General features: G+C 46.0%; 1 protein-coding gene across 1 annotated transcript in view; it reads right to left on the bottom strand.

Moving 5' to 3' along the window:
• dnah9 (dynein, axonemal, heavy chain 9) overlaps positions 1 to 27,495 on the bottom strand; it is a 140,123-nt gene that overhangs the window by 28,725 nt on the left and 83,903 nt on the right. The window contains exons 57-68 of the mRNA XM_038974915.1: positions 25,325 to 25,519; positions 24,362 to 24,481; positions 23,373 to 23,561; positions 22,860 to 23,095; positions 22,374 to 22,496; positions 21,926 to 22,130; positions 15,831 to 15,995; positions 9,910 to 10,050; positions 8,082 to 8,252; positions 7,741 to 7,863; positions 3,776 to 3,969; positions 1,670 to 1,818 (exon numbers count right to left, since the gene is read on the bottom strand). Of these exons, the coding sequence (XP_038830843.1) occupies positions 1,670 to 1,818; positions 3,776 to 3,969; positions 7,741 to 7,863; positions 8,082 to 8,252; positions 9,910 to 10,050; positions 15,831 to 15,995; positions 21,926 to 22,130; positions 22,374 to 22,496; positions 22,860 to 23,095; positions 23,373 to 23,561; positions 24,362 to 24,481; positions 25,325 to 25,519 (2,011 nt within the window). The remainder of the gene's footprint in view (positions 1 to 1,669; positions 1,819 to 3,775; positions 3,970 to 7,740; positions 7,864 to 8,081; positions 8,253 to 9,909; positions 10,051 to 15,830; positions 15,996 to 21,925; positions 22,131 to 22,373; positions 22,497 to 22,859; positions 23,096 to 23,372; positions 23,562 to 24,361; positions 24,482 to 25,324; positions 25,520 to 27,495) is intronic.

The following is a 27,495-nucleotide window of genomic DNA, read 5'->3' as shown; positions in this document are numbered from 1 at the left end:
GAGCGTCGAGAGCCGTCAGCCAGCCATGAGCGTCGAGAGCCGTCAGCCAGCCATGAGCGTCGAGAGCCGTCAGCCAGCCATGAGCGTCGAGAGCCGTCAGCCAGCCATGAGCGTCGAGAGCCGTCAGCCAGCCATGAGCGTCGAGAGCCGTCAGCCAGCCATGAGCGTCGAGAGCCGTCAGCCAGCCATGAGCGTCGAGAGCCGTCAGCCAGCCATGAGCGTCGAGAGCCGTCAGCCAGCCATGAGCGTCGAGAGCCGTCAGCCAGCCATGAGCGTCGAGAGCCGTCAGCCAGCCATGAGCGTCGAGAGCCGTCAGCCAGCCATGAGCGTCGAGAGCCGTCAGCCAGCCATGAGCGTCGAGAGCCGTCAGCCAGCCATGAGCGTCGAGAGCCGTCAGCCAGCCATGAGCGTCCAGATTCGTCAGTCAGCCATGAGCTGCCCTTCAGCCAGAAACGGCTATATACCCAGAACTGCCCCTCAGTCCAGAGCTGTCTCTCTGTCCGGAGCTGCCTTTCAGTCCGGAGTTGCCCCTCTATCCTGATCTCCCTCTCTATCTTGAGCTACCTCTATATTCTGATCTATCCCTCTGTCTTGTGCTATCCCTCTGTCTTGATCTATCTCTCTGTCCCGGTGCTGTCCCTGTCATTGATGTTACTAAGAGGATTTTGTGGGGGTAAAATGAGGGTGGACATTCTTAGGGGGAGATGGAGGCTAGGATTGATTATGGTGGGGTGGGGACCTCGCCCGGAGCCTGAGCCACCACCGTGGTCAGATGCCCACCCAGACCCTCCCCTAGACTTTGTGCTGGTGCGCCCGGAGTTCGCACCTTATGGGGGGGGTTATGTCACGTTCCTGACCTATTTCTGTTAGTTTGTTATGTGTTAGTTGGTCAGGACGTGAGTTTGGGTGGGCATTCTATGTTTTCTGTTTCTGTGTTGGTTTATTGGGTTGCCTGGTATGGCTCTTAATTAGAGGCAGGTGTTTGGCGTTCCTCTAATTAAGAGTCATATTTAGGTAGGCGTTTTCACAGTGTTCGTTGTGGGTGATTGTCTTCCGTGTCTGTGTCTGTACACCACGCGGGACTGTTTACGGTTTGTTCGGTTTGTGTAGCCTATGTTTCCTATTCGTGCGTTCTTCTTGTTTTATGTAAGTTCGTCTAGGTCTGTCTACACCGTTTATTTGTTTTGTTAGTTTAGTCAAGTTCGTGTTTTCGTTAATAAAATTATGTCATTTCACTACGCTGCGCCTTGGTTCCCTCAATACTCCTCCTCTTCAGATGAAGAGGAGGAGGACTGCCGTTACATTATATTGTTGATAGTATTAACACTATAACGGTTAATGATTCATTTGGAGAGAATAACCAAATTAAATCAATCAAATCACTGAATTATTCTAGTAATTAATCAGTAAATTATCTAAAATATTAATTAGCCCAAAGTCACAGCAGAGTAATGACTACAAAAACATTTTAAATAACTGTACTCGGATATATTTTTGAAACTGCACTGTCGGTTAGGGGCTCGTAAGTAAGCATTTCACTGTAAGGTGTATGGAACTTGTATTCGGCGCATGTGACTAATACAATTTGATTTGATATTAAGTGCAACGAGTTTCCTCAATTTGAGTAATGACAGCACATTGGTGTTAACAGTGTAGGTGACTCCATTACCATGTTTCTCCACATCCTTCAGTGGGTCTACTCCAGGAGAGAGGATGAAGAACATGGGTGTGGCGGGACCAGACTCCTCAAAGGACACAGCAAAGTCAAGCGACCTGCCAACCACATACTGACTCCCCAGCTTCTCCTCCACAAAATCTCTGTGGGGAGACATGATGATATATGTTCAATACATACAGTACCAGTCAAAAGTTTGGACACACCTATTCATTCAAGGGCTTTTCTTTATTTTTACTATTTTCTACATTGTAGAATAATAGTGAAGACATCAAAACTATGAAATAACACATATGGAATCATGTAGTAACCAAAAAAGGGTTAAACAAATCAAAATATATTTTAGATTTTAGAATATTCAAAGTAACCACCCTTTGCCTTGATGACATCTTTGCACACTCTTGGCATTTTCTCATCCAGCTTCACCTGGAATGCTTTTCCAACAGTCTTGAAGGAGTTCCCACATATGCTGAGCAATTTTTGGCTTCTTTTCCTTCACTTTACGATCCAACTCATCCCAAACCATGTCAATTGGGTTGAGGTCGGGTGATTGTCGAGGCCAGGTCATCTGATGCAGCACTCCATCACTCTCCTTCTTGGTCAAATATCCCTTATACAGCCTTGAGGTGATATCCCTTATACAGCCTAAGCGCAGACCCAGATGGGATGGCGTATCGCTGCAGAATGCTGTGGTAGCCATGCTGGTTAAGTGTGCCTTGAATTCTAAATAAATCACAGACAGTGTCACCAGCAAAGCACCCCCACACCATCACACCTCCTCCTCCATGCTTCACGGTGGGAGCCACACATGCAGAGATGATCTGTTCACCTACTCTGCATCTCACAAAGACAAAGGTTGGAACCAAAAATCTCCACTTTGGACTCATCAGACTAAAGGACAGATTTCCACCGGTTTAATGTCCATTGCTCATGTTTCTTGGCCCAAGCAAGTCTCTTCTTTGTATTGGTGTCCTTTAGTAGTATTTTCTTTGAAGCAATTCGACCATGAAGCAATTTGACCTGAACAGTAGATGTTGAGATATGTCTGTTACTTTCTGAATTCTGTGAAGCATTTATTTGGGCTGCAATTTCTTAGGCTGGTAAGTCTAACTAACTTATCCTCTGCAGCAGAGGTAACTCTGGGTCTTCCTTTCCCGTGGCGGTCCTCGTGAGAGCCAGTTTCATCATAGCGCTTGATGGTTTTTGCAACTGCACTTAAAGAAACTTTCAAAGTTCTTGAAATTGTCCGCATTGACTGACCTTCATGTCTTAAAGTAATGATGGACTGTCATTTCTCTTTGCTTATTTGAGCTGTTCTTGCCATAATATAGACTTGGTCTTTTACCAAATAGGGCTATCTTCTGTATACCACCCCTACCTTGTCACAACACAACTGACTGGCTCAAACGCATTAAGAGGGAAAGAAATTCCACAAATTCACTTTTAACGAGGCACACCTATTAATTGAAATGCATTCCAGTTGACTACCTCGTGAAGCTGGTTGAGAGAATGCCAGGAGTTTGCAAAGCTGTCATCAAAGCAAAGGGTGGCTACTTTGAAGAATCTCAAATATATTTTGATTTCTTTAACACTTTTTTGGATACTGTATGAGTCCATATGTGTTATTTCATAGTTTTGATGTCTTCACTATTATTCTACAATATAGTAAAAATAAAGAAAAACCCTTGAATGAGTAGGTGTGTCTAAACGCTTAACTGGTACTGTACACATAACTGCCCAAATAAAGGAAACACTTGAGTAAATGTTTCCTTTATTTTGGTAGTTATCTGTACATAATACACATTCGTACTGCAGAGCACTGCTCATAGCTTATGGTGGTTAGTTTAAAAGCTGAAAATGCACTCATACAAATATAGTATTTATTACTTTTCTATGAAATAACTATTACATACTGTAGCTGTGGTCAATGGCCACTGGGTTAAATGTTAGCTCACTGGGTTGAATGTTAGCTGTTTATATTATGTTTGTTCATTGGTGGGACAGGGAAATTCAAAAGATATCCTCACAAAAAAACAGAACCACAGTTGTACTGTATATCCTCTAACAGTAGGTCAGAGGGTAAGGTATTTGACCTTTCACCTCACAGCGTAGGTCATGCGGTCAGGCCTCATGGCCCTCATCATACACAGTCTCTGTAGGGAACTCTTATTCTTCCACTCCTGAGGAAACTTCTCCTTCTCTGGACACTCCGACTCCACAAACTTCTTCCAACGCTTGGCCGAACCCTCCATGTCCCGGTCCAGGTTACGGAACTCGTCCATGGAACACAGAGACTGGGATGGAGGGATGAATGTACAAGAGGAAAGCGGACGCAAAAAAATATGCATTAAACATTTGCCAGAAACTACAACTCTGGTGAATATAGATTAATTCATAGATATACAGTCCCTCATCCAAAGTAACCATGTATACAAAACTGGAATGCATTTTCTTGTTCTCATAAAATAAAATAAGATTGTATATGTCACATGCGGCGAATACCACAGGTGTATACCTTACAGTGAAATGCTTACTTACAAGCTCTTCCCCAATGATACAGAGTTAAATAATAAAGAAAATATAAAACACATGAGAAATAAAACACAGGAATAAAGCTATATTCAAGGAGTACCATAACAATACCAATGTGCAGGGATACGTGGTAATTGAGGTAGATACTGTATGTACATATAGGCAGGGGTTAATTCATATACACAGTATTTTCCCACCGGCTCTGAAACCTTTCTAAGGATGAACAAATGGTTATTTGCTCTTATTATTTACCTCATATACAGTGGGGCAAAAAAGTATTTAGTCAGCCACCAATTGTGCAAGTTCTCCCACTTAAAAAGATGAGAGAGGCCTGTAATTTTCATCATAGGTACACTTCAACTATGACAGACAAAATGAGGGAAAAAAATCCAGAAAATCACATTGTAAAATTTTTAATGAATTTATTTGCAAATTATGGTGGAAAATAAGTATTTGGTCAATAACAAAAGTTTATCTCAATACTTTGTTATATACCCTTTGTTGGCAATGACAGAGGTCAAACGTTTTCTGTAAGTCTTCATAAGGTTTTCACACACTGTTGCTGGTATTTTGGCCCATTCCTCCATGCAGATCTCCTCTAGAGCAGTGATGTTTTGGGGCTGTTGCTGGGCAACATGGACTTTCAACTCCCTCCAAAGATTTTCTATGGGGTTGAGATCTGGAGACTGGCTAGGCCACTCCAGGACCTTGAAATGCTTCTTACGAAGCCACTCCTTCGTTGCCCGGGCGGTGTGTTTGGGATCATTGTCATGCTGAAAGACCCAGCCACGTTTCATCTTCAATGCCCTTGCTGATGGAAGGAGGTTTTCACTCACAATCTCACGATACATGGCCCCATTCATTCTTTCCTTTACACGGATCAGTCGTCCTGGTCCCTTTGCAGAAAAACAGCCCCAAAGCATGATGTTTCCACCCCCATGCTTCACAGTAGGCATGGTGTTCTTTGGATGCAACTCAGCATTCTTTGTCCTCCAAACACGACGAGTTGAGTTTTTACCAAAAAGTTATATTTTGGTTTCATCTGACCATATGACATTCTCCCAATCTTCTTCTGGATCATCCAAATGCTCTCTAGCAAACTTCAGATGGGCCTGGACATGTATTGGCTTAAGCAGGGGGACATGTCTGGCACTGCAGGATTTGAGGCCCTGGCGGCGTAGTGTGTTACTGATGGTAGGCTTTGTTACTTTGGTCCCAGCTCTCTGCAGGTCATTCACTAGGTCCCCCTGTGTGGTTCTGGGATTTTTGCTCACCGTTCTTGTGATCATTTTGACCCCACGGGGTGAGATCTTGCGTGGAGCCCCAGATCGAGGGAGATTATCAGTGGTCTTGTATGTCTTCCATTTCCTAATAATTGCTCCCACAGTTGATTTCTTCAAACCAAGCTGCTTACCTATTGCAGATTCAGTCTTCCCAGCCTGGTGCAGGTCTACAATTTTGTTTGTGGTGTCCTTTGACAGCTCTTTGGTCTTGGCCATAGTGGAGTTTGGAGTGTGACTGTTTGAGGTTGTGGACAGGTTTCTTTTATACTGATAACAAGTTCAAACAGGTGCCATTAATACAGGTAACGAGTGGAGGACAGAGGAGCCTCTTAAAGAAGAAGTTACAGGTCTGTGAGAGCCAGAAATCTTGCTTGTTTGTAAGTGACCAAATACTTATTTTCCACCATAATTTGCAAATAAATTCATAAAAAATCCTACAATGTGATTTTCTGGATTTTTTTTCTCGTTTTGTCTGTCATAGTTGAAGTGTACCTATGATGAAAATTACAGGCCTCTCTCATCTTTTTAAGTGGGAGAACTTGCACAATTGGTGGCTGACTAAATACTTTTTTGCCCCACTGTAAGTGCCACAAAGGAGAAAAGTTTGGGTTGGAAAAGTCGCATAATAAGACAGTGCTTATCTTCTCTTACGCCAATATGAGTTGTATTTATTCAAACCATAGTGCTGAGTAGACATTAGGCTGTTTATAACGGTGGGTAGAAAAGGGGAATATGCTTCGGCAGCACAAACCTGGCACATACTCTAGACTTTTATCTGACAGCATTTGTTCTTATCTCAGCTTTGGATCTCTGAAAAACAGTGGCCTCACAGAGTGCTCTGAATGTCACACACACGCCGATGGTCGCATGCACCTACACACACACAAAGGCACACGCAAACACCTGTCCTCTCAGTCTCTGTCAATCAAGTCAAGGTCCTATCGAAGAACATCACAACTCCTTCCCCGGAAATACACACCACGGCCCTTAATGATCTAAGATGAAGTCACTCCAACTCCTCCACTTAGTTAATTACCAGTATCTGGGTTGGCAGATTCTCAGGTGAGGAGAGAATACTACAGCCCCATGTGGCTTCCTCCCCATCCTTCTAATATCATCTAAGAGGGCCACGGCCACCAGGCACTATCACAGGATCTCATCCTCTCCAACTGATTATGTTCCTAACCGCGATAAGAACCAGAGTGAGTGAATTCAATTAATGGTACCTAGACCGACATCTCTGTGGAATAGCAGGAGAGGAGAAGATGGTTTTGGAGTTTAGGATCATTAATAGTGGAGAGGGTCCGGGTTGAAATATTTATGAGTACGAAAGCCTGAGGTACACTGCCATTAGGGTTTAGCTTGTACATCAACTGATTTGATGGGAGGGGGAACTATGCTCTCTGGCGTACAGTAGCCAGACGTCTGCTCTCAACGCTACTGTAAACCCTGAGCAAGTGGGGACGTCGTAGCCCCCCACCTTTTCGGAAAGATCTCTCTCTCTCGCACTCCCCCTCTTACAATGGTGTTTGTGCACCACTGGTTGCCCTTTTCTTGTGGCAACAGGTCACAAATCTTGCCGCTGTGGTGGCACAATGTGGTATTTCACCTAATAGATATGTGAGAGTAGTGAACCCTTGAGAGGCAGCAACTTCTCAAATGAACAATTTTGTAAAAAGAATGGCATGCCTTTATTATTTCATACATGTTTTAGCGGTAATGCTCTTTTGCAGTGTTTCCCAACTCCGGTCCTCCAGTAGCCCCAACAGTTCAAATTTTTGTTGGAGCCCTGGACAAACACACCGGATTCGATCGAAGGTTTGATGATTAGTTAACAAGTTGAATCAAGTGTGCTTGTCCAGGGTTACAATAAAAATGTGTACTGTTGGGGGTACTGGAGGACCAAGGTTGCTTTATTGTAGTGGAAGTAGACTTCACTGTACCCATTATGTTCTGTTATTTTCCACAGATGTACTGAGTTATGGAGTGGAAACAGACTAAGTGCTAAAATAACTACAGGGGAAAAGGGGAGTTCAGTCATACGTAAATGACAAGGATAGTCAGTGGATGGTTTGTTCTAAAGTATGTAGTAGGATGAATTTACCCCTAGACACTGATTTAAAGTAGCATGTTGTCCCCTGATGGTAAAGGTTTGGCTTTTGTGGGGTAAACTGATCTTAGATCTGTGGTTAGAAGCGTCTTCAACCTCAACTGTGAAGGTCTGACATCTTCACTTCCTGTTTGTCTCACCTTGATACCGCCCCAGGAATGGTTGGACAGGAAGTCGACAGGAGAGGTCACTCCTGGTTGGACGGGATACCTCAGCAGGAAATCTAACTCTGTAGTGTTGATCTCCTTATTCATCAACAGGATCTGGGTTCACAATGACAAAAAACATATACTGTCAAAATAACATTCATTCCTATATTGTTCTTTTTTAAAGACAAAAAAGGAGACCTCCGCAGTTTTAAAGGGCAATGATCAGTACCTAATATTCGTCACTGTGTAATGACATGTAAAAACATTTCTATTTGACCAAAAAATGTACAATAAAGCTTTTATTGAACTTTGAACTCTGACTTTCTGTGTACCTGGAAGACGAGCTGTGCGATGTATGTGAGTTTATCACACTCGAATAGGCCTCTGGTGGTATACTGGAACACTTGGACAGTGATGCTGTCTATCAGGTTAGACACTCTCTGTTTCAACACCTCGTCTGCCTGGGCCTTCAGCACCGCTTTCTGGAACACTACACTAAACGCCTGTAGCATAGAAACACAATGGATAGAACAGACTCAGTACTGCCTAGGATAAGAAACACTATGGATAGAACATTCTGGAACACTACACTAAACGCCTGTAGCATAGAAACACAATGGATAGAACAGACTCAGTACTGCCTAGGATAAGAAACACTATGGATAGAACATTCTGGAACACTACACTAAACGCCTGGAGCATAGAAACACAATGGATAGAACAGACTCAGTACTGCCTAGGATAAGAAACACTATGGATAGAACATTCTGGAACACCACACTGAACGCCTGGAGCATAAAAACACAATGGATAGCAGACACACTTCTAGAACCCAAATGATTTATTTCCTGAAACATATCTAAAGTACGAGCTGGCTGGCAATTGTACAACAGACTGTATTTAAAATATATGGGTCTGCCCTGTGCGTTTTATCTACAGCAGAGACATTTCATCTGATGAAAGGTCCAATGCATCCGTTTTTATCTCAATATCAAATCATTTCTGGGTAACAATTAAGTACCTTACTGTGATTGTTTTCACCTAAAATTGTCAAAAAGAGGGGCTCCCGAGTGGTGCGGTGGTCTAAGGCACTGCATCGCATTGCTAGCTGTGCTACTAGAGATTCTGGGTTAGAGTCCAGGCCGCGACCGGGAGACCCATGGGGTGGTGCACAATTGGCCCAGCGTTGTCTGGGTTAGAGGAGGGTTTGGCCGGCAGGGATGTCCTTATCCTATCGCGCACTAGCGACTCCTGTGGTGGGCCGGGCGCAGTGCACGCTGACATGGCTGGCTTCCGGGTTAAGTGGGCATTGTGTCAAGAAGCAGTGCAGCTTGGTTGAGTTGTGTTTCGGAGGAGGCACAGCTCTCGACCTTCGACTCTCGAGTCCATACGGGAGTTGCAGTGATGAGACAAGACTGTAACTACCAATTGGATTCCACGAAATTGGGGAGAAAACAGGGTAAAAGAAAGCTTCTTAGCAAAGAGCAATTTCTCAAGCAAGAATTTTATTGGGAGTGGTTTGAGTGGGAGGGGAAAACTGAACATTTGCTGTTATTGGAAGAGAGGTTTGTAACTCTTTCTTATTGGCAAACTAATTTTGATGTCACCAGGCAGGCCAAAACTTCATTCCACCAAAACAGGCTGAAATGTCAGTCGGTCTTTTCAAACAGCTCTTACACTAAAAGGGCATCATCATCATTTTCAAAATGCCACAGCATTATTCCAACCTCATAGTGTGAAAATATATATCAAATATTGGAACATCACATTTTTGACTGCACTGGGCCTTTAAACTCTCTACAGTTGGCCCAGGGTGGCTAGCTACCTGCAGAGAGCAGTGTGATTGCAAACCATATCTCACCCCATGACTCCTCAGTGCTTTGGAGGGTGACAATAGCAGGGACATTAGGTGAAGCATAACAGCGTTAGGAAGCGACAAACACAAAGAGCAGAAAGCATAAAACACTGGAAGCTAATGGAGGAAAAGGCAGAAAACAGAGCAGCGTGGGTAAAGACTTAGCTCACTGGGGAGCTCTGAGGCCGGGAGAAACATGGTGGGTTATTAGAGAAAGTACCTAGAGAAAGAGAGAACAGTGGAGTGTGTGTGTGCTCACTAGGGAGTGTCAATAACAGGTCAGGTCAATAGAGAGGTGGGTGTACCTTGAGAGAGAACTGGTACATTGGGTGGATCTTATTGAGGTCGTTCATTATGAAGTACAATAAGGATGCTCGGGCTGCCGCAGGCCGATAGTGCTCCCGCGCCTCGTTGATTTTGGCCTCAGTCACCTTGGCTTCTTTAACCTGCAATACACACACAGCAAACACACACGCGTAAATATACACACACAAAGGCAAGTAAAACACACATAGGATTCATTCACCAGCCAGGGAAATTAGAGCAAATTATAACAGAGAGTACAATAACACCATCTCCCACTGAACAAAGCAGCCATTCCAATTTAATGATCCAATTCAACATGCCTATAGAGAAGGTGAAAAATATGTTGCCACACATTTACTGAACATACTGCGCCAGTATTACCAAAGTGGTGGCACTTTGTAAAGGAATCCACTCTCACATCTCAGTCTCTAAGCGGTGTCCTTGAGCCTAATGAAGAGCTTTTCTACTGCTCACTTGCCAAGTTTCACAATTTGTGATTGTGCCAACGTTTCGATCTACAGTAAGCGAGTACAGTAAGCAGTGAGCAGGAGGCTCTACATCAGTATCTCAATATACTGTGTATTCAAAAACCTCTGTAGGATAGTCTCTAGAGGTGGAGAGCTAGAGGTGGAGATTACCCTTTCCTGCAGTCAAATGACCAAATCACGCTCTAGTGGCCTCATGGGTGGAATGTTATTCATATTTTTCATAAGTCAATGTTATTTTTTTTTATCTGACATGGTGCAGGTTCTTCTTTTTTTTTAAGCCTATAACCATGTGTGTGAGGTGTATACTTTTGTTTCAAAGTAGATTTGTTTAAGACTACCAAGAAACACTCTCTGTGACCCTGATTTAGCCCACTGCGGTAAAAGGTTAATAAATTACCATTGCTAATAGCTCCTCATTTGGAGATATAGAGAGAGAGAGCGAGAGAGCGGGATCTTTCCGAAAAGATGCAGAGCTACGACGTCCCCACTTGCTTAGGGTTTACAGTAGCATTGAGAGCAGACGTCTAGCTTTGTCGTACCTTTGCATACTACAGTTGAAGTCGGAAGTTTAAATACATTTAGGTTGGAGTCATTAAAACTCGTTTTTCAACCACTCCACACAATTCCAATGGGTCAGAAGTTTACATACACTAAGTTGACTGCCTTTAAACAGCTTGGAAAATTCCAGAAAATGATGGCATGGCTTTCGAAGCTTCTGATAGGCTAATTTACATAATTTCAGTCAATTGGAGGTGTACCTGTGGATGTATTACAAGGCCTACCTTCAAACTCAGTGCATCTTTGCTTGACATCATGGGAAAATCAAAAGAAATCAGCCAAGACTGAATGTACAAGAAAAAATGTACACCTCCATATGTCTGGTTCATCCTTGGGAGCAATTTCCAAACACCTGAAGGTACCACGTTCATCTGTACAAACAATAGTATGCAAGTATAAACACCATGGGACCTTGAAGCCGTCATACCGCTCAGGAAGGAGAGTTCTGTCTCCTAGAGATGAACGTACTTTGGTGTGAAAAGTGCAAATTAATCCCGGAACAACAGCAAAGGACCTTGTGAAGATGCTGGAGGAAACAGGTACAAAAGTATCTATATCCACAGTAAAACGAGTCCTATATCAACATAACCTGAAAGGCCGCTCAGCAAGGAAGAAGCAACTGCTCCAAAACCGCCATAAAAAAGCCAGACTACGGTTTGCAACTGCACACGGGGACAAAGATCGTGTCACGTTCCTGACCTGTTTTCTGTTGTTTGGTATGTGTTTATTGGTCAGGGCGTGAGTTTTGGGTGGGCAGTCTATGTTTTCTGTTTCTATGTTGGTTTTGGGTTGCCTGGTATGGCTCTCAATTAGAGGCAGGTGTTTGACGTTTCCTCTGATTGAGAGTCATATTAAGGTAGGTTGTTCTCACTGTTTGTTTGTGGGTGATTGTCTTCCGTGTCAGTGTATGTTCGCACCACACGGGACTGTTTCGTTGTCGTTAGTATATGTAGTCTGTTCCTGTTCGTGCGTTCTTCATGTTTTATGTAAGTTCTCTCGTTCAGGTCTGTCTACTTCGTTTTGTTGTTTTGTAAAAGTATCAAGTGTTCTTCGTGTGTTTAGTTTCGTCTTGTTAAATAAAGTTCATTATGTATTCACAACCCGCTGCACGTTGGTCCAATCCTTGCTACTCCTCTTCGGATGAAGAGAAGGAGGAGGCTCGTTACAGAATCACCCACCAAACCCGGATCAAGCAGCGGGTTAACGGACAGCGCACGAAGCAGGATTTCTGGTCTTGGGAGGAAATCATGGAAGGAAAAGGACCATGGGCTAAAGTTGAAGTGAATCGCCGCCCATGGGAACAGCTGGAGGCAGCTCGGAGAGCGGAGGAAACCGGAGAGAGGAACCGGCGTTATGAGGGGACGCGTCTAGCACGGAAGCCCGAAAAGCCCGCAAGTACAACCCAAAAATTTCTTGGGTGGGGGCTAAGAGGTAGTGGGTCTAGGGCAGGTAGGAGACCTGCGCCCACTTCCCAGGCTAACCGTGGAGAGCGGGAGTACGGGCAGACACCGTGTTACGCAGTAGAGCGCACGGTGTCTCCTGTACGTGTGCATAGCCCGGTGCGGGTTATTCCACCTCCCCGCACTGGTAGGGCTAGAGTGAGCATTGAGCCAAGTGCCATGAAGCCGGCTCAACATATCTGGCCTCCAGTACGTCTCCTCGGGCCGGTGTACATGGCACCAGCCTTACGCATGGTGTCCCCGGTTCGCCAACACAGCCCAGTGCGGGTTATTCCACCTCCCCGCACTGGACGGGCTACGGGGAGCATGCAACCAGGTAAGGTTGGGCAGGCTCAGTGCTCAAGGGAGCCAGTACGCTTGCACGGTCCGGTATATCCGGCGCCACCTTCCCGCCCCAGCTCAGTACCACCAGTGCCTGCACCACGCAGCAAGCCTCCTGTGCGTCTCCAGAGCCCTGTACGCACTGTTCCTTCTCCCCGCACTCGCCCTGAGGTGCGTGCCCTCAGCCCGGTACCTCCAGTTCCGGCACCACGCACCAGGCCTACTGTGCGCCTCAGCGGGCCAGAGTCGGCCGTCTGCCCAACGCTTTCTGCACTGCCTGTCTGCCCAGCTCCGTCTGAGCCATCCGTCTGCCCAGTGCCATCTGAGCCATCTGTCTGCCCAGCGCCGTCTGAGCCATCTGTCTGCCCAGCGCCGTCTGAGCCATCTGTCTGCCCAGCGCCTTCTGAGCCATCCGTCTGCCCAGCGCCTTCTGAGCCATCCGTCTGCCCAGCGCCTTCTGAGCCATCTGTCTGCCCAGCGCCTTCTGAGCCATCCGTCTGCCCAGCGCCTTCTGAGCCATCCGTCTGCCCAGCGCCTTCTGAGCCATCCGTCTGCCACGAGCCATTAGAGCCGCCCGTCTGTCCCGAGCCATTAGAGCCGTCCGTCTGTCCCGAGCCATTAGAGCCGTCCGTCAGTCAGGAGCCGCTAGAGCCGTCTGTCAGTCAGGAGCTGCCAGAGCCACCAGCCAGTCAGGAGCTGCCAGAGCCGCCAGCCAGTCAGGAGCTGCCAGAGCCGCCAGCCAGTCAGGAGCTGCCAGAGCCGCCAGCCAGTCAGGAGCTGCCAGAGCCGCCAGCCAGTCAGGAGCTGCCAGAGCCGCCAGCCAGTCAGGAGCTGCCAGAGCCGCCAGCCAGTCAGGAGCTGCCAGAGCTGCCCTACAGTCATGAGCTGCCCTACAGTCATGAGCTGCCCTACAGTCATGAGCTGCCCTACAGTCATGAGCTGCCCTTCAGTCATGAGCTGCCCTACAGTCATGAGCTGCCCTACAGTCATGAGCTGCCCTCCAGTCATGAGCTGCCCTCCAGTCATGAGCTGCCCTCCAGTCATGAGCTGCCCTCCAGTCATGAGCTGCCACTCAGTCCGGAGCTGCCACTCAGTCCGGAGCTGCCACCCAGTCCGGAGCTGCCATTAGTACAGAGTTGTCCCTCTGTCCTAAGCTACCTCTCTGTCCGGAGCTACCTCTCTGTCCTGAGCTACCTCTCTGTCCTGAGCTACCTCTCTGTCCTGAGCTACCTCTCTGTCCTGAGCTACCTCTCTGTCCTGAGCTACCTCTCTGTCCTGAGCTACCTCTCTGTCCTGAGCTGTCTCCTCTATGTAGGAGGGGCCTTAGTGAAGGTTCCTGGACCATGGTCGGGGGCGAGGGTCGCCACTCAAAGGACGCTAAGGAGGGGGACAAAGACAGTGGTGGAGTGGTGTCCTCGTCCGCCGCCGGAGCCGCCACCGCGGACAGATGCCCACCCAGACCCTCCCCTTGAGTTGTAGGGGGCGCCCGGAGTTCGCACCTTGAGGGGGGGGTTCTGTCACGTTCCTGACCTGTTTTCTGTTGTTTGGTATGTGTTTATTGGTCAGGGCGTGAGTTTTGGGTGGGCAGTCTATGTTTTCTGTTTCTATGTTGGTTTTGGGTTGCCTGGTATGGCTCTCAATTAGAGGCAGGTGTTTGACGTTTCCTCTGATTGAGAGTCATATTAAGGTAGGTTGTTCTCACTGTTTGTTTGTGGGTGATTGTCTTCCGTGTCAGTGTATGTTCGCACCACACGGGACTGTTTCGTTGTCGTTAGTATATGTAGTCTGTTCCTGTTCGTGCGTTCTTCATGTTTTATGTAAGTTCTCTCGTTCAGGTCTGTCTACTTCGTTTTGTTGTTTTGTAAAAGTATCAAGTGTTCTTCGTGTGTTTAGTTTCGTCTTGTTAAATAAAGTTCATTATGTATTCACAACCCGCTGCACGTTGGTCCAATCCTTGCTACTCCTCTTCGGATGAAGAGAAGGAGGAGGCTCGTTACAGATCGTACTATTTGGAGAAATGTTCTCTGGTCTGATGAAACAAAAATAGAACTGTTTGGCCATAATGACCATCGTTATGTTTGGAGGAAAAAGGGGAACGCTTGCTAGCCGAAGAACACCATCCCAACCATGAAGCACGGGGCTGGCAGCATCATGTTGTGGGGGTGCTTTGCTGCAGGAGGGACTTGTGCACTTCACAAAACAGGTGTCATTATGAGGAGGGAAAATTATATGGATATATTGAAGCAACATCTCAAGACATCAGTCAGGAAATTAAAGCTTGGTCGCAAATGGGTCTTCCAAATGGACAATGACCCCAAGCATACTTCCAAAGTTGTGGCTTAAGGACAACAAAGTCAAGGTATTGGAGTGGCCATCACAAAGCCCTGACCTCAATCATATAGAAAATTTGTGGGCAGAAGTGAAAAAGCATGTGCGAGCAAGGAGGCCTACAAACCTGATTCGGTTACACCAGCTCTGTCAGGAGGAATGGGCCAAAATTCACCCAACTTATTTTGGGAAGCTTGTGAAAGTCTACCCGAAACATTTGACCCAAGTTAAACAATTTAAAGGCAATGTTGCCAAATACTAATTGAGTGTATGTGAACGTCTGACCCACTGGGAATGTGATGAAAGAAATAAAAGCTGAAATAAATCATTCTCTCGACTATTATTCTGACATTTCACATTCTTAAAGTAAAGTGGTTATCCTAACTGACCTAAAACAGAGCATCTTTACTAGGATTAAATGTCAGGAATTGTGAAAAACGGAGTTTAAATGTATTTGGTTAAGGTGTATGTAAACTTCTGACTTCAACTGTATATGTCAGAGAGCATAGGTTCCCCTCTCCCGTCAAATCAGCTTAGGCACAAGCTAAACCCTAATGGCAGTCTACCTCAGGCTTATATACTCGTAAATATTTCAACCCGGACCCGCTCCAATATTAACTCAAACCATCCTAAACTCCAAAACCATCTTCTCCTCTCCTGCTATTTCACAGAGATGAGAAAGAAAGCTAGAAAGAGAGAAAGCGAGAGAGACAGAGACTCAGAAACAGACAGAGATAAAAATAGAGATAATAAAAGAGAGAGAACCTTCTCCTCTATCTCTGCGGCAGTGCGTTTGGTGATCTCCAGGTTCTCCACCAGCTCTGTGTCTCCCAGGAAGTTCCCTGAGGCGGAGGAGAGACGGGACAGCAGGTTGTCCTCCAGGATCTTCAACGTGATCTTAAAACCATTCTGCTGCTTCGTCAGGTTCCACTACAGTAACATACAGACAGAAATAAACAAATGGCAAATAAAGATTGGACTAAAACAGATGAAATAAAACATTGCAGTAAAATACACAGAGACTCTACACACAAGGGTCAAAAAAGTAAGATTAACAAACTCAAAGAAACCCAAATAGCCATTAAAACAAATCCTCTCTCTTCCGTAGCGGCTGACCTGGGGTTATCTTTTATCTCCTGAGGTGAAGCCAAATGCTAATGTCGCTCTCAGGGTGGACAGTAAAGTTCTAGTCTATTCTATTCTATCCTTGGTGAACCTCGAAAGTTCCTTGAGGTAAACAAGGCACCAAGGGCGATGGGTTGCTCAGGGTTGGACGATGGTCATGTTTGATTAGAAACACTGTTGAACTACGTGTGGCCCATCCTTGATTCGGGACACTAATTACTGCTGGTGGTAGATAAACACACATTAAAGGTGATGGTGGGGGCTTCATTCAGCGCAGGCATACTGAAGGATGCCTCAAAGGCAGAAGCAATCAATGGTCTCTGCATGGGCTATCTGGATAGATGAAGAGGAGGCTCTGGGGTGGATTAGAATGTCTTCCTCTCAAGGCTGAGGACATCAAGCAGCGGCCAACAGACTTCCACCACCCTGCTGCCGTCTGATGAGAGAGTCGATGCTGCTGCAGGATCCACAGGCTTTGATGGTAAACCAAACAAACACAAACACACGGACAGACGCTGGACGGATCACACACACACACACACACACACACACACACACACACACACACACACACACACACACACACACACACACACACACACACACACACACACACACACACACACACACACACACACACACTCCAGAATGCCTGCACATGGCCTGGATTAAGGGGTATTAATCATCGCACACCATATGGAGAGGTGAACCTGGCCTTCTGAGAAAGCCTCAATGCTTTGGTTTTAACACCCTTTGTTTTAAAATGCCAGGGTACCACAAAACTTTCACTTTTCAAAGATAGACAGGACCCTTGTTTCGTTGTCCTTCGTTTCATCCCCCCCAAAAAACTTTCCTGCACAGTCTTCCTGCTCTTCTACTGATTGCTTCTTAGCTGTAACCTGGTTGGGTGATTGATTCTAGTTAGTCCCAAAACAATTACATGCCAATGCGTTCCAAATCAGTAACAAGAATGGTGTCAAGGACATACTGTATATAATTGGAGGTACATAATTGGAGAAACAAGTATATGTATAATTTGAGGAGGGGTTCAAGTGAAGCAATTTGCCCTGTGAGTTCACGCCACGACCTTGACCTTCTCCTCTCTTCTGTCTCCCCTGTCTTTCCACTGTACGAGGGCAAAGCTCTCCACATCAAAACACCCCCAGTTTTTAATAAGTCAGTTATTAATGTTTAGTTCTCAGTCGGCATATTGTTCACGTAATTACCCGGCCTGGGAAAAACAAACAATTAACCAGATAGCAGAAATCCCTAATTGGGATTAAAAAGAGATAATACATCTATCATTTCAGGCAGATGATTACTGAGAGCCAGTGAACAGCCCTGGTGAGGCAATATGGAAAACGGATCGCTCTCTCTCGCCCTCTCTTTCTCTCCCTCTCTCCCACTCTCCTAGGCTGCATCAGACACACACTCATGTACGCACACACACACACACACACACACAAAAACACTGCTCACGAGTGGGAGGCCTTATTAGAATTGTTAGGGGGTTTCTATGGGTGTGCCCCTCTCTGAAAATGGAGTGTTGACATTTGACACTTCTTAACTGGACTTTGGATGAGTTCATTAAGCAATAAGGCAAGAGAACCCATGGATTATCGAGAATAACACACAGTTTAGGGCTGTTCTTAGGCTCGACGTGAATGCAAAGCGCAGCAAGGTTTATACAAACCCCCGCTGTTTGAATAAAACATCTCATGTTGGCAACATCTTTATTCCAGTGGAGATAAAGTTTATGAATTGCCTGGCTGAACTATGGGACAGGGAATATTTCAAATATAACTGTTATCAGGCATTACGGTCCTTTGTAGTTTAGTTGGTAAAGCATGGCGCTTATAACGCCAGGTTAGTGGGTTCGAATTCCCATGACCACCCGTATGTAAAATGTATGCTTGCATGACTAAAATGCTATGGATAAAAGCGTCTGCTAAATGGCATATATTATATTATTACCCGTGGATTATCATGAATAACTAATGCCTATCAACCAATCAGCATCCAGTATCCAAACTATCCTATTCAGCTCAGTAGCTAAACTCTAAACTCATTAGAGGAATAATGACATGAAGTTAATTCAGAGACAATAAACAGGTCTACAGACAGGCTCTATTTACAGGCTCCTATCAGTACTGTGATTGTTATCAGTCAGTAGAGAGGAAACGTGTTGTTTACTGGGGAACACAGAACAGGTTATAACCAAATAAACAAATTCTACCGGGAATTGTTTGGATAGCAGGTGCATGGAGTTAGCCACGCGTTTACCCCGCTTAACTTTTAACGTTAATTAAAAAGATAAGAGTTCCACATCACGTCTTTTCCTTCCCCTCTTTTTCCTCTTCTTCTTCTTCCTCTCCTCCCATCTCCATGAAATGCTAATTAAACAAGCTTCATTAAATCACATTTCACTTCTCCGCTGCGTTTTGCTGAGGGGACACACAGGCGGCTTAAAATAACACTGCCGTTTTGTGTGCGTTTGTGTTTGTGTGTGCCCATCTGTGTGTGTGTGTGCCCATCTGTGTGTGTCCCCATCTCTGTGTGTGTGTGTCTGTGCCCATCTCTGTGTGTGTTTGTGTTTGTAAATGCCTCTCTGTGTGTGTGTGTGCCGTCTCTGTGTGTGTGTCTGTGCCCATCTCTGTGTGTGTCTGTGCCCATATCTGTGTGCGTGTGCCCATCTCTGTGTGTGTGTTTGTAACTGCCCGTCTGTGTGTGTGCTCGTCTGTGTGTGTGTGTGTGTGTGTGTGCCGTCTCTGTGTGTGTGTGTGTGCCCATCTTTGTGTGTGTGTGTGCCCATCTCTGTGTGTGTGCCCATCTCTGTGTGTGTTTGTAAGTGCCCATCTGTGTGTGTGTGTGTGTGTGCCCATCTGTGTGTGTGTGTGTGTGTGCCCGTCTGTGTGTGTGTGTGTGCCCGTCTGTGTGTGTGTGAGCCCATCTGTGTGTGTGTGTGAGCCCATCTCTGTGTGTATGTGTGAGCCCATCTCTGTGTGTATGTGTGAGCCCATCTCTGTGTGTATGTGTGAGCCCATCTCTGTGTGTGTGTGTGTGTGTGTGAGCCCATCTCTGTGTGTGTGTGTGTGAGCCCATCTCTGTGTGTGTGTGTGTGTGCCCATCTGTGTGTGTGTGTGTGTGTGCCCATCTCTGTGTGTGTGTGTGTGTGCCCATCTCTGTGTGTGCCCATCTCTGTGTGTATGTGCCCATCTGTGTGTGTGTGTGTGCCCATCTCTCTGTGTGTGTGTGTGCCCATCTGTGTGTGTGTGTGTGTGTGCCCATCTGTGTGTGTGTGTGTGCCCATCTGTGTGTGTGTGTGTGTGTGTGTGTGCATGTGTGTTTTCAGGTTATTAAAAATGATTTGTCTTCAGATGATGAAAGCCTACAGGTCTGATTAAACCCTCCCTACAGAGGCCCAATGCCAACAAGCAGCAGGCTGAATGAAATCCACTGGATGTAAATAGAATCACTGCTACAGTAAATCTCCACTCCGCTCTGCTCCGACCCGCTGACTGAGTTTTACAATTATCAGAGTTCCTGATCTCTCCCAAAACACTGCCGTCAGCCGAATGTGTTTCTGAGTAAAGTTGGGTTTTCTGATTTGGTTTAATGCGGTGGGGGGGAGAGAGTGGGGGAAAGAGATAGGGAGATTAAGACAAGAGTCTGTGTGCGTGTGCATGTGTGTGTGTATTACTGAAAGTGAGGGATGGACAGGGATGCTGATAGTAGCAGTGTTTCAGTGACTGTCCTGTCTAAAGGCTTCATGCCATCCATATCCAACGGCCGTGGACACAAAGCCGATCCTGGTTATCGTCGATGCTGTGAGCATGTGGCATCATTAAGTTCCTGGGCTTTGACCAAGACCCTTCTTCCAGTTACCTGCATTCAGATACTGCACATGTCGGCCATTCTCTCTCCCTACATAACAACCCTCCACTCTCATTACCATCAACACTGTAAGGCAAGCCAAGCATCTCAAATGACACCGTTTTCCCAACCAGAGGATGAAGTTTAAATGTAATGCGGGTGCTATTTTGGTACACAGTTCAAGGTGACATCCCATTGACTCTGGTCAGAAATAGTGAACTACTTGCGTAGGGAATAGGGTGTCATTTGAGATGTGATGCTGAGTTGTTACTGAAGCGACAGGCTAGTTTACCGACATTATTATTACAATGCTGAGTAGTTGCTCATCAAGATGCAGTTGATGAGGCTAGTTAAGTGAGGAGACCAGACAGACGTATGTGAGCGCGCACACACACACACACACAGTATTCTCTACGTGATGGACCCAGGGCCCAATAATTATCACCCTTCCAGTTAACGTCTCGCTAATCAAAGCGTCTGACGATTGTTTTTGGAATCAAAGAGCTCGCCGCCGCGGGCTCTAACGCAGCCGCTTGTGATGTCGAAACTTTGTTAAAAGAAGAGGAGCGAAATAATGATGAGAGGCTGCAGAAAGTCGCTGACTCTAGTCAGTGTTGATGAATCTGTTGTTAGTTACACCTAAGGAGAAGAGTCATCAAACCCTGCTCAACTCTTGACAGTGTGACTCTCAGATGGTATCTGAAGACGAAAGATGAAAAGACTAAATGAAACCTGACTGGTTTGAGTGTCTGACTGGTAAATGTCTGGAGCTCGTTTGGATACCCGAGGCAGAGCCACATCGTATGTTCCTACAGTATCCTCACTGTTGATTCCCCACCTCCAGTAATGTATGCTCGTCACACAACACCGTTCAAAAGTTTGGGGTCGCTTAAAAATGTCCTTGTTTTTGAAAGAAAAGCACATTTGTTGTCCATTAAAATAACATCAAATTGATCAGAAATACCAGTGTAGACATTGTTAATGTTGTAAATTAATATTGTAGCTGGAAACGGCTGATTTTTAATGGAATATCTACATAGGTGTACAGAGGCCCATTATCAGCAACCATCACTCCTCTGTTCCAATGGCACGTTGTGTTAGCTAATCCAAGTTTATCATTTTAAAAGGCTAATTGATCATTAGAAAACCCGTTTGCAATTATGTTTGCACAGCTGAAACTGTTGTCCTGATTAAAGAAGCAACAACTGAGCAAGAGGACAAGTACATTAGAGTGTATAGTCTGAGAAACAGGAGCATCACAAGTCCTCAACTGGCAGCTTCATTAAATAGTACCTGCAAAACACCAGTCTCAACATCAACAGTGAAGAGGCGACTCCGGGATGCTGGCCTTCTAGGCAGAGTTCCTCTGTCCAGTGTCTGTGTTATTTTGCCAACCTTAATCTTTTCTATTTATTGGCCAGTCTGAGATATGGCTTTTTCTTTGCAACTCTGCCTAGAAGGCCAGCATCCCGGAGTCGCCTCTTCACTGTTGACGTTGAGTGGGTACTATTTAATGAAGCTGCCAGTTGAGGACTTGTGATTCTTCTGTTTATCAAACTAGACACTCTAATGTACTTGTCCTCTTGCTCAGTTGTGCACCGGGGTCTCCCACTCCTCTTTCTATTCTGGTTAGAGCCAGCATGCACCAAGACGAGATTGGGCAAGTTCGCAATTTTTTGCAACAGTTTTTGTGACAAAACCATCCAGTCAGTTTGAAGGAAACACTCTTCCGCAGTTAAAATGTGCATATATTTGTTATGCAAATATTTGATCATTCCCTTGAAAACATTTTTTGGAAGGGGATGGAAACCTAGCTAACGACCATCATCATAGACTAAGGTGAAATGCTAACTGTGTCCCACCTTGAGTTCCTCCAGGTCAGGCCTCTCCATACTGACCACAGCAGCCAGTAGCTGGTCCTCCAGACCGTCCCTGGTCACGGTGAAGTTCATCAGGGTACACTGGGCCTGGAGCTCGGGCTGGTAGTGTGGGCTGGCCAGCTTAGTGTGGAGAATCAGTCTAAAGCTGGGGTTGTACTCGCACTCCTTGTCTCCTATCTTTATGTACCTGAGGAGAGGTAGATGGAGAGGAGTGTAGTTGGAGGTGTGATGATTGAAGTCATGCTGTATTAGGATAAATTCAAATTTCAAATGTGTCAATGAACTTCTCGCTTCAATTTATGACAGTGACAGTTCAAGGTAGGTATGCACATGGTAGGATTCAGCCTACTGGAACTAGCTGACATTTATTTTAAAGCAGGTTTCAGATTTGATGGAAAATGCTTTGGAAATCACTTAGAGAGTCACGCACCTGCCCTTCTTGATGGTTTCTCTCCCCAGTAGTGGCCCTAGAACAGGGTCTACAGTATCCTCTAGGTTCTCAATCAGAACCACATCACCAGCAGACAGAGCTCTCTCTATGGAGTCCAGATACCTGAGAGACACATGCACAAAAGTCAACACAGACCCGTGAATAGGAGTTTTACTGTCACTAGAAAGAGCTTACGCCTTAATCAGTTTTACCCAATATTTTAAAGACTTTTTGTACTGTGCTTGTTGAACCGTCTCCTGCACTATCGGTGATGGGTAATGATGTGGAAATTTCATTGAAGAAAATGTTTAATCTACATCGTTATAGCAATTTATTAAACCAGGAAGTGATTCTGAGTAAAGTCTTTCTCACCCACTCTGCCCAATAAAGGAGGCAATTATGGTCTCTATTAAGATTGTCAAGGAGAGCCCATTATATACCCTCTTCAAAAACTCTCTCCAGAACAGCTGCCATCTTGTGACTCACCCTCTCTGTCCGATGCGGATGACGCATAGATCCTCTCCGTATTTGTTTTTGATCCACTTGACGCCCTGTAGCTGGGGGTCCACCATGAGGGGCCAGCGCTGGCAGGAAGTGAGGATGGTGGCGTTTTCCGTGGACATCCTATCGGCCGGCAGGCCCTCGTTCTGCCACGCCGCGATGTCAGCGTCGTCCATCAACATGGTCAGAGGGTCCAGGTCGGGGGTCACTGGGATGGGCACCTGGGAGAGAGGGAAGGTGGGATGGGGGACGGTGGTTAGTAACAAGCATGGAAGCCACAGGCATCGAAATGGCATGGATCAGGGGTGGACAACCGTCCTCTTCGAGATTCATGGGGGGGGGGGGGGGGATTTTGGTCCAGCTCTGATTCTATTCATCAGCTGCTTATCAGGATGTTCATTAACTGAATGGTAAACACTTTTACAATGATGTGAAAACAGAAACGTTGATTATTATGTGTGTGTGTATGCATATGGCTCTGTGTGTGCGTTGTCCCACCTGTAACTGACTGAGGTATGGTCTCCAGGTGTTGTCCATGAGCTGCTGTCGGTAGCGCTTAGTGAAGTATCCCAGGTAGGAGACAAACGCTGTGATGAGGAGGACGTCCCCACACAGAGTCCTCTCCTGACGTCTGAAACTCTCCACTGCCTCTGCCCAACGCACGTTCTCTGACGCCAGACCACCTACCTACAGACCACAACACAATGTGACACGGCAGGACACAACACCACACATAACCATGGAGTGAGACGAGACGGATCACAATTCAAGTGGTGCAGCGGTCTAAGACACTGCATCTCAGTGCCAGAGGCGTCACTACAGTCCCTGGTTCGAATCCAGGCTGTACATCACATCCGGCCGTGATTGGGAGTCCCATAGGGCGGCGCAAAATTGGCCCAGCGTCGTCTGGGTTTGGCCCGGGGTAGGCCAATCTTTGTAAATAAGAATTTGTTCTTAACGGACTTGCCTAGTTAAATAAAAAAAAAGATTCTAAAAAGAATCTTGAATTTTCATTCAAATCTCATATTGATACCAAGGCATGATTAACACAAAAGTCAAAGTTAAGGCTCTACAATTAGCATTCTGCCCTGAGTGACATTGATTACCCACACTGCACCCTGCTAGCTGCAGACTCATTAAAAAAGTATACCGTCAGTAGCCTGTCTTAATTACAATAACATCAATGAATAGAAGTGTGATAAAGTTATAGAACACAGCTGGTTTGGAAATAATAAGCTTAACTTAGCAATAATGATTACAATGTTGTTTGACACTTTTAGAAAATGCTGATCCCTCTCTTCCTTTGTTGGCCTGTCTCTCATCAAGTGGATAATGTAGATTACCACCCTCACACTGTCAACACAACACATCTCCTTACTGAATACTGATCAGCAGGCGATGTGTATGCCCCCAGGTAAGTGTGTGTGTGTGTGTGTGTGTGTGTGTGTGTGTGTGTGTGTGTGCGCGCGTGCGTCTGGCCAACTCACCAGGCGGTTGGCAAGAGAGATGGTGCGAGTGGTGGACTCAGCATCCTGCTGGCATTTGAGCTTGTCGGCCGTGGCTTTCTCAAACTTGGCTGTCAGCTTGGCCAGGTTCTCATTAAGGTGCTGTCACACACACACACACACACACACACACACACACACACACACACACACACACACACACACACACACACACACACACACACACACACACACACACACACACACACAGGAGAGAAAGAGAGACAGAGAGAGAGAGATTGCTTGGTGAGTTGACAGATAAAACTTAAAATGATCTAAATGCTTGTTACCCGACGACAAGCTACTCCGGATGAAACAAAACTTTCCCAGTTTTCTGAAAGTTGCTGAAATGTGATCAATCTCCACAAAGGATTTATTAGGCATACGGAGGCAGTTATTACAAGGACAAACACAATTAATTGTTGGAGACACACAGGTTCATATTATATGATACTGAGGATTACTAATTCCCCCTGGCTCATGAGCCATTTTCTGCACAAATGCTTTGGCTGACAGCTGAACAAATGACAGGCGGAAAAAAGTGGATTTGGAACTTATTAGAGTCCAAACTAGAATCTCTTCAGGGTTGGACGTTGGCAGACAGCAAGGCGGCTGCTACGGCAGGGCTGCTACATGATCTGACTTCATAACGAGGGACTGCATAGAGGCTGCTGAGGATGAGGGTCTGAATGTCAAATAAACAATAGGCTGTTGACTCACAGCTATTATTTACAGCTATTGGGATTGTCATCTTGAGATGTATTTCTTGATGCATATAACAGCCTCTGAATAGAAGGTATTTTATACTCCCTTAAAGAAACATACAATTTATTATTAGGTAATTAGAGTAATTAAATCTGATACCATGATATAGTGGACCATAAAACCAAGTCTAAGAACTGTTTCTAAATCAGATTCAACCTGATCAGTGTTAGGTTAACTCACGTTGATCTTGGTCTTGATGACTGTGAGTTTTTCCTGGGCTGCAGCCAGCTCAGCGTTGGCCTTGCTCAGAGCCTGTCTCTTGGGCTCCACCTCACAGAACACCTGGTAGAACTTGACGATGTTTAGGACCCAGGAGCAGAGGCCCGCCGCAGCGTTGGACTTAGAGGCCACTAGTTCGGGCTGGAACTCTGGGTCCTGCAGAGTGGCATGGGGTGGAGGAACACGATTAACACGTTCAATTAAAATGTGCTGCTTGACATCATGTCCGAGGTTATGCAAGCTGGTAAGTACAACTGGTCTTGCATGTTGAGTTCGGGGTACTCTCAACAGATTCAGCACTCCCACCTTCCTCAAGAGACGGTTTAATAAAGTATCACAATAATATGATACTATCATCACTGAATTATTCTCAATCAAATTTACTAAAATAAAACAGTAGGTAAGCATGTGTGACTGTACCAGTATGTAAGCATGTGTGACTGTACCAGTATGTAAGCATGTGTGACTGTACCAGTATGTAAGGCTGTGTGACTGTACCAGTAGGTACGGTTGTGTGACTGTACCAGTAGGTACGGCTGTGTGACTGTACCAGTAGGTACGGCTGTGTGACTGTACCAGTAGGTACGGCTGTGTGACTGCACCAGTAGGTACGGTTGTGTGACTGCACCAGTAGGTAAGGCAGTGTGACTGTACCAGTAGGTACGGCTGTGTGACTGTACCAGTAGGTACGGCTGTGTGACTGTACCAGTAGGTACGGCTGTGTGACTGTACCAGTAGGTACGTCTGTGTGACTGCACCAGTAGGTACGGCTGTGTGACTGTACCAGTAGGTACGGCTGTGTGACTGTACCAGTAGGTACGGCTGTGTGACTGTGCCAGTAGGTACGGCTGTGTGACTGTGCCAGTAGGTACGGCTGTGTGACTGTACCAGTAGGTACGGCTGTGTGACTGTACCAGTAGGTACGGCTGTGTGACTGTGCCAGTAGGTACGGCTGTGTGACTGTGCCAGTAGGTACGGCTGTGTGACTGTGCCAGTAGGTACGCCTGTGTGACTGTGCCAGTAGGTACGCCTGTGTGACTGTGCCAGTAGGTAAGGCAGTGTGACTGTGCCAGTAGGTAAGGCAGTGTGACTGTGCCAGTAGGTAAGGCAGTGTGACTGTACCAGTAGGTACCGCTGTGTGACTGTACCAGTAGGTACCGCTGTGTGACTGTACCAGTAGGTAAGGCTGTGTGACTGCACCAGTAGGTAAGGCTGTGTGACTGTACCAGTAGGTAAGGCTGTATGGCTGTATTTTACTAGTAGGTAAGGCTGTATGACTGTACTTTGCAAGTAGGTAAGGCTGTATGACTGTACCAGTAGGTAAGGCTGTATGACTGTACCAGTAGGTAAGGCTGTATGACTGTACCAGTAGGTAAGGCTGTATGGCTGTACCAGTAGGTAAGGCTGTGTGACTGTACCAGTAGGTAAGGCTGTGCGACTGTACCAGTAGGTACGGCTGTGTGACTGTACTAGTAGGTACGGCTGTGTGACTGTACCAGTAGGTAAGGCCGTGTGACTGTACCAGTAGGTAAGGCCGTGTGACTGTACCAGTAGGTATGGCAATGTGACTGTACCAGTAGGTATGGCAGTGTGACTGTACCAGTAGGTATGGCAGTGTGACTGTACCAGTAATGTAGGTACGGCTGTGTGACTGTACCAGTAGCTAAGGCAGTATGACTGTACCAGTAGGTATGGCAGTGTGACTGTACCAGTATGTATGGCAGTGTGACTGTACCAGTAGGTAAGGCTGTATGGCTGTATTCTACTAGTAGGTAAGGCTGTATGACTGTACCAGTAGGTAAGGCTGTGTGACTGTACCAGCAGGTATGGCAGTGTGACTGTACCAGTAGGTATGGCAGTGTGACTGTACCAGTAGGTATGGCAGTGTGACTGTACCAGTACTGTAGGTACGGCTGTGTGACTGTACAAGTAAGTACAGCAGTGCGACTGTACCAGTAGGTAAGGCTGTATGGCTGTATTCTACCAGTAGGTAAGGCTGTATGGCTGTACCAGTAGGTAAGGCTGTGCGACTGTACCAGTAGGTACGGCTGTGTGACTGTGCCAGTAGGTACGGCTGTGTGACTGTACCAGTAGGTACGGCTGTGTGACTGTGCTAGTAGGTACGGCTGTGT

Source organism: Salvelinus namaycush, chromosome 35, assembly GCF_016432855.1.
Source record: "Salvelinus namaycush isolate Seneca chromosome 35, SaNama_1.0, whole genome shotgun sequence".
NCBI classification, from domain to species: domain Eukaryota; kingdom Metazoa; phylum Chordata; class Actinopteri; order Salmoniformes; family Salmonidae; genus Salvelinus; species Salvelinus namaycush.
The sequence above is the reverse complement of the archived record's forward strand: the minus strand, read 5'-3'. Positions and strand labels throughout refer to the sequence as shown.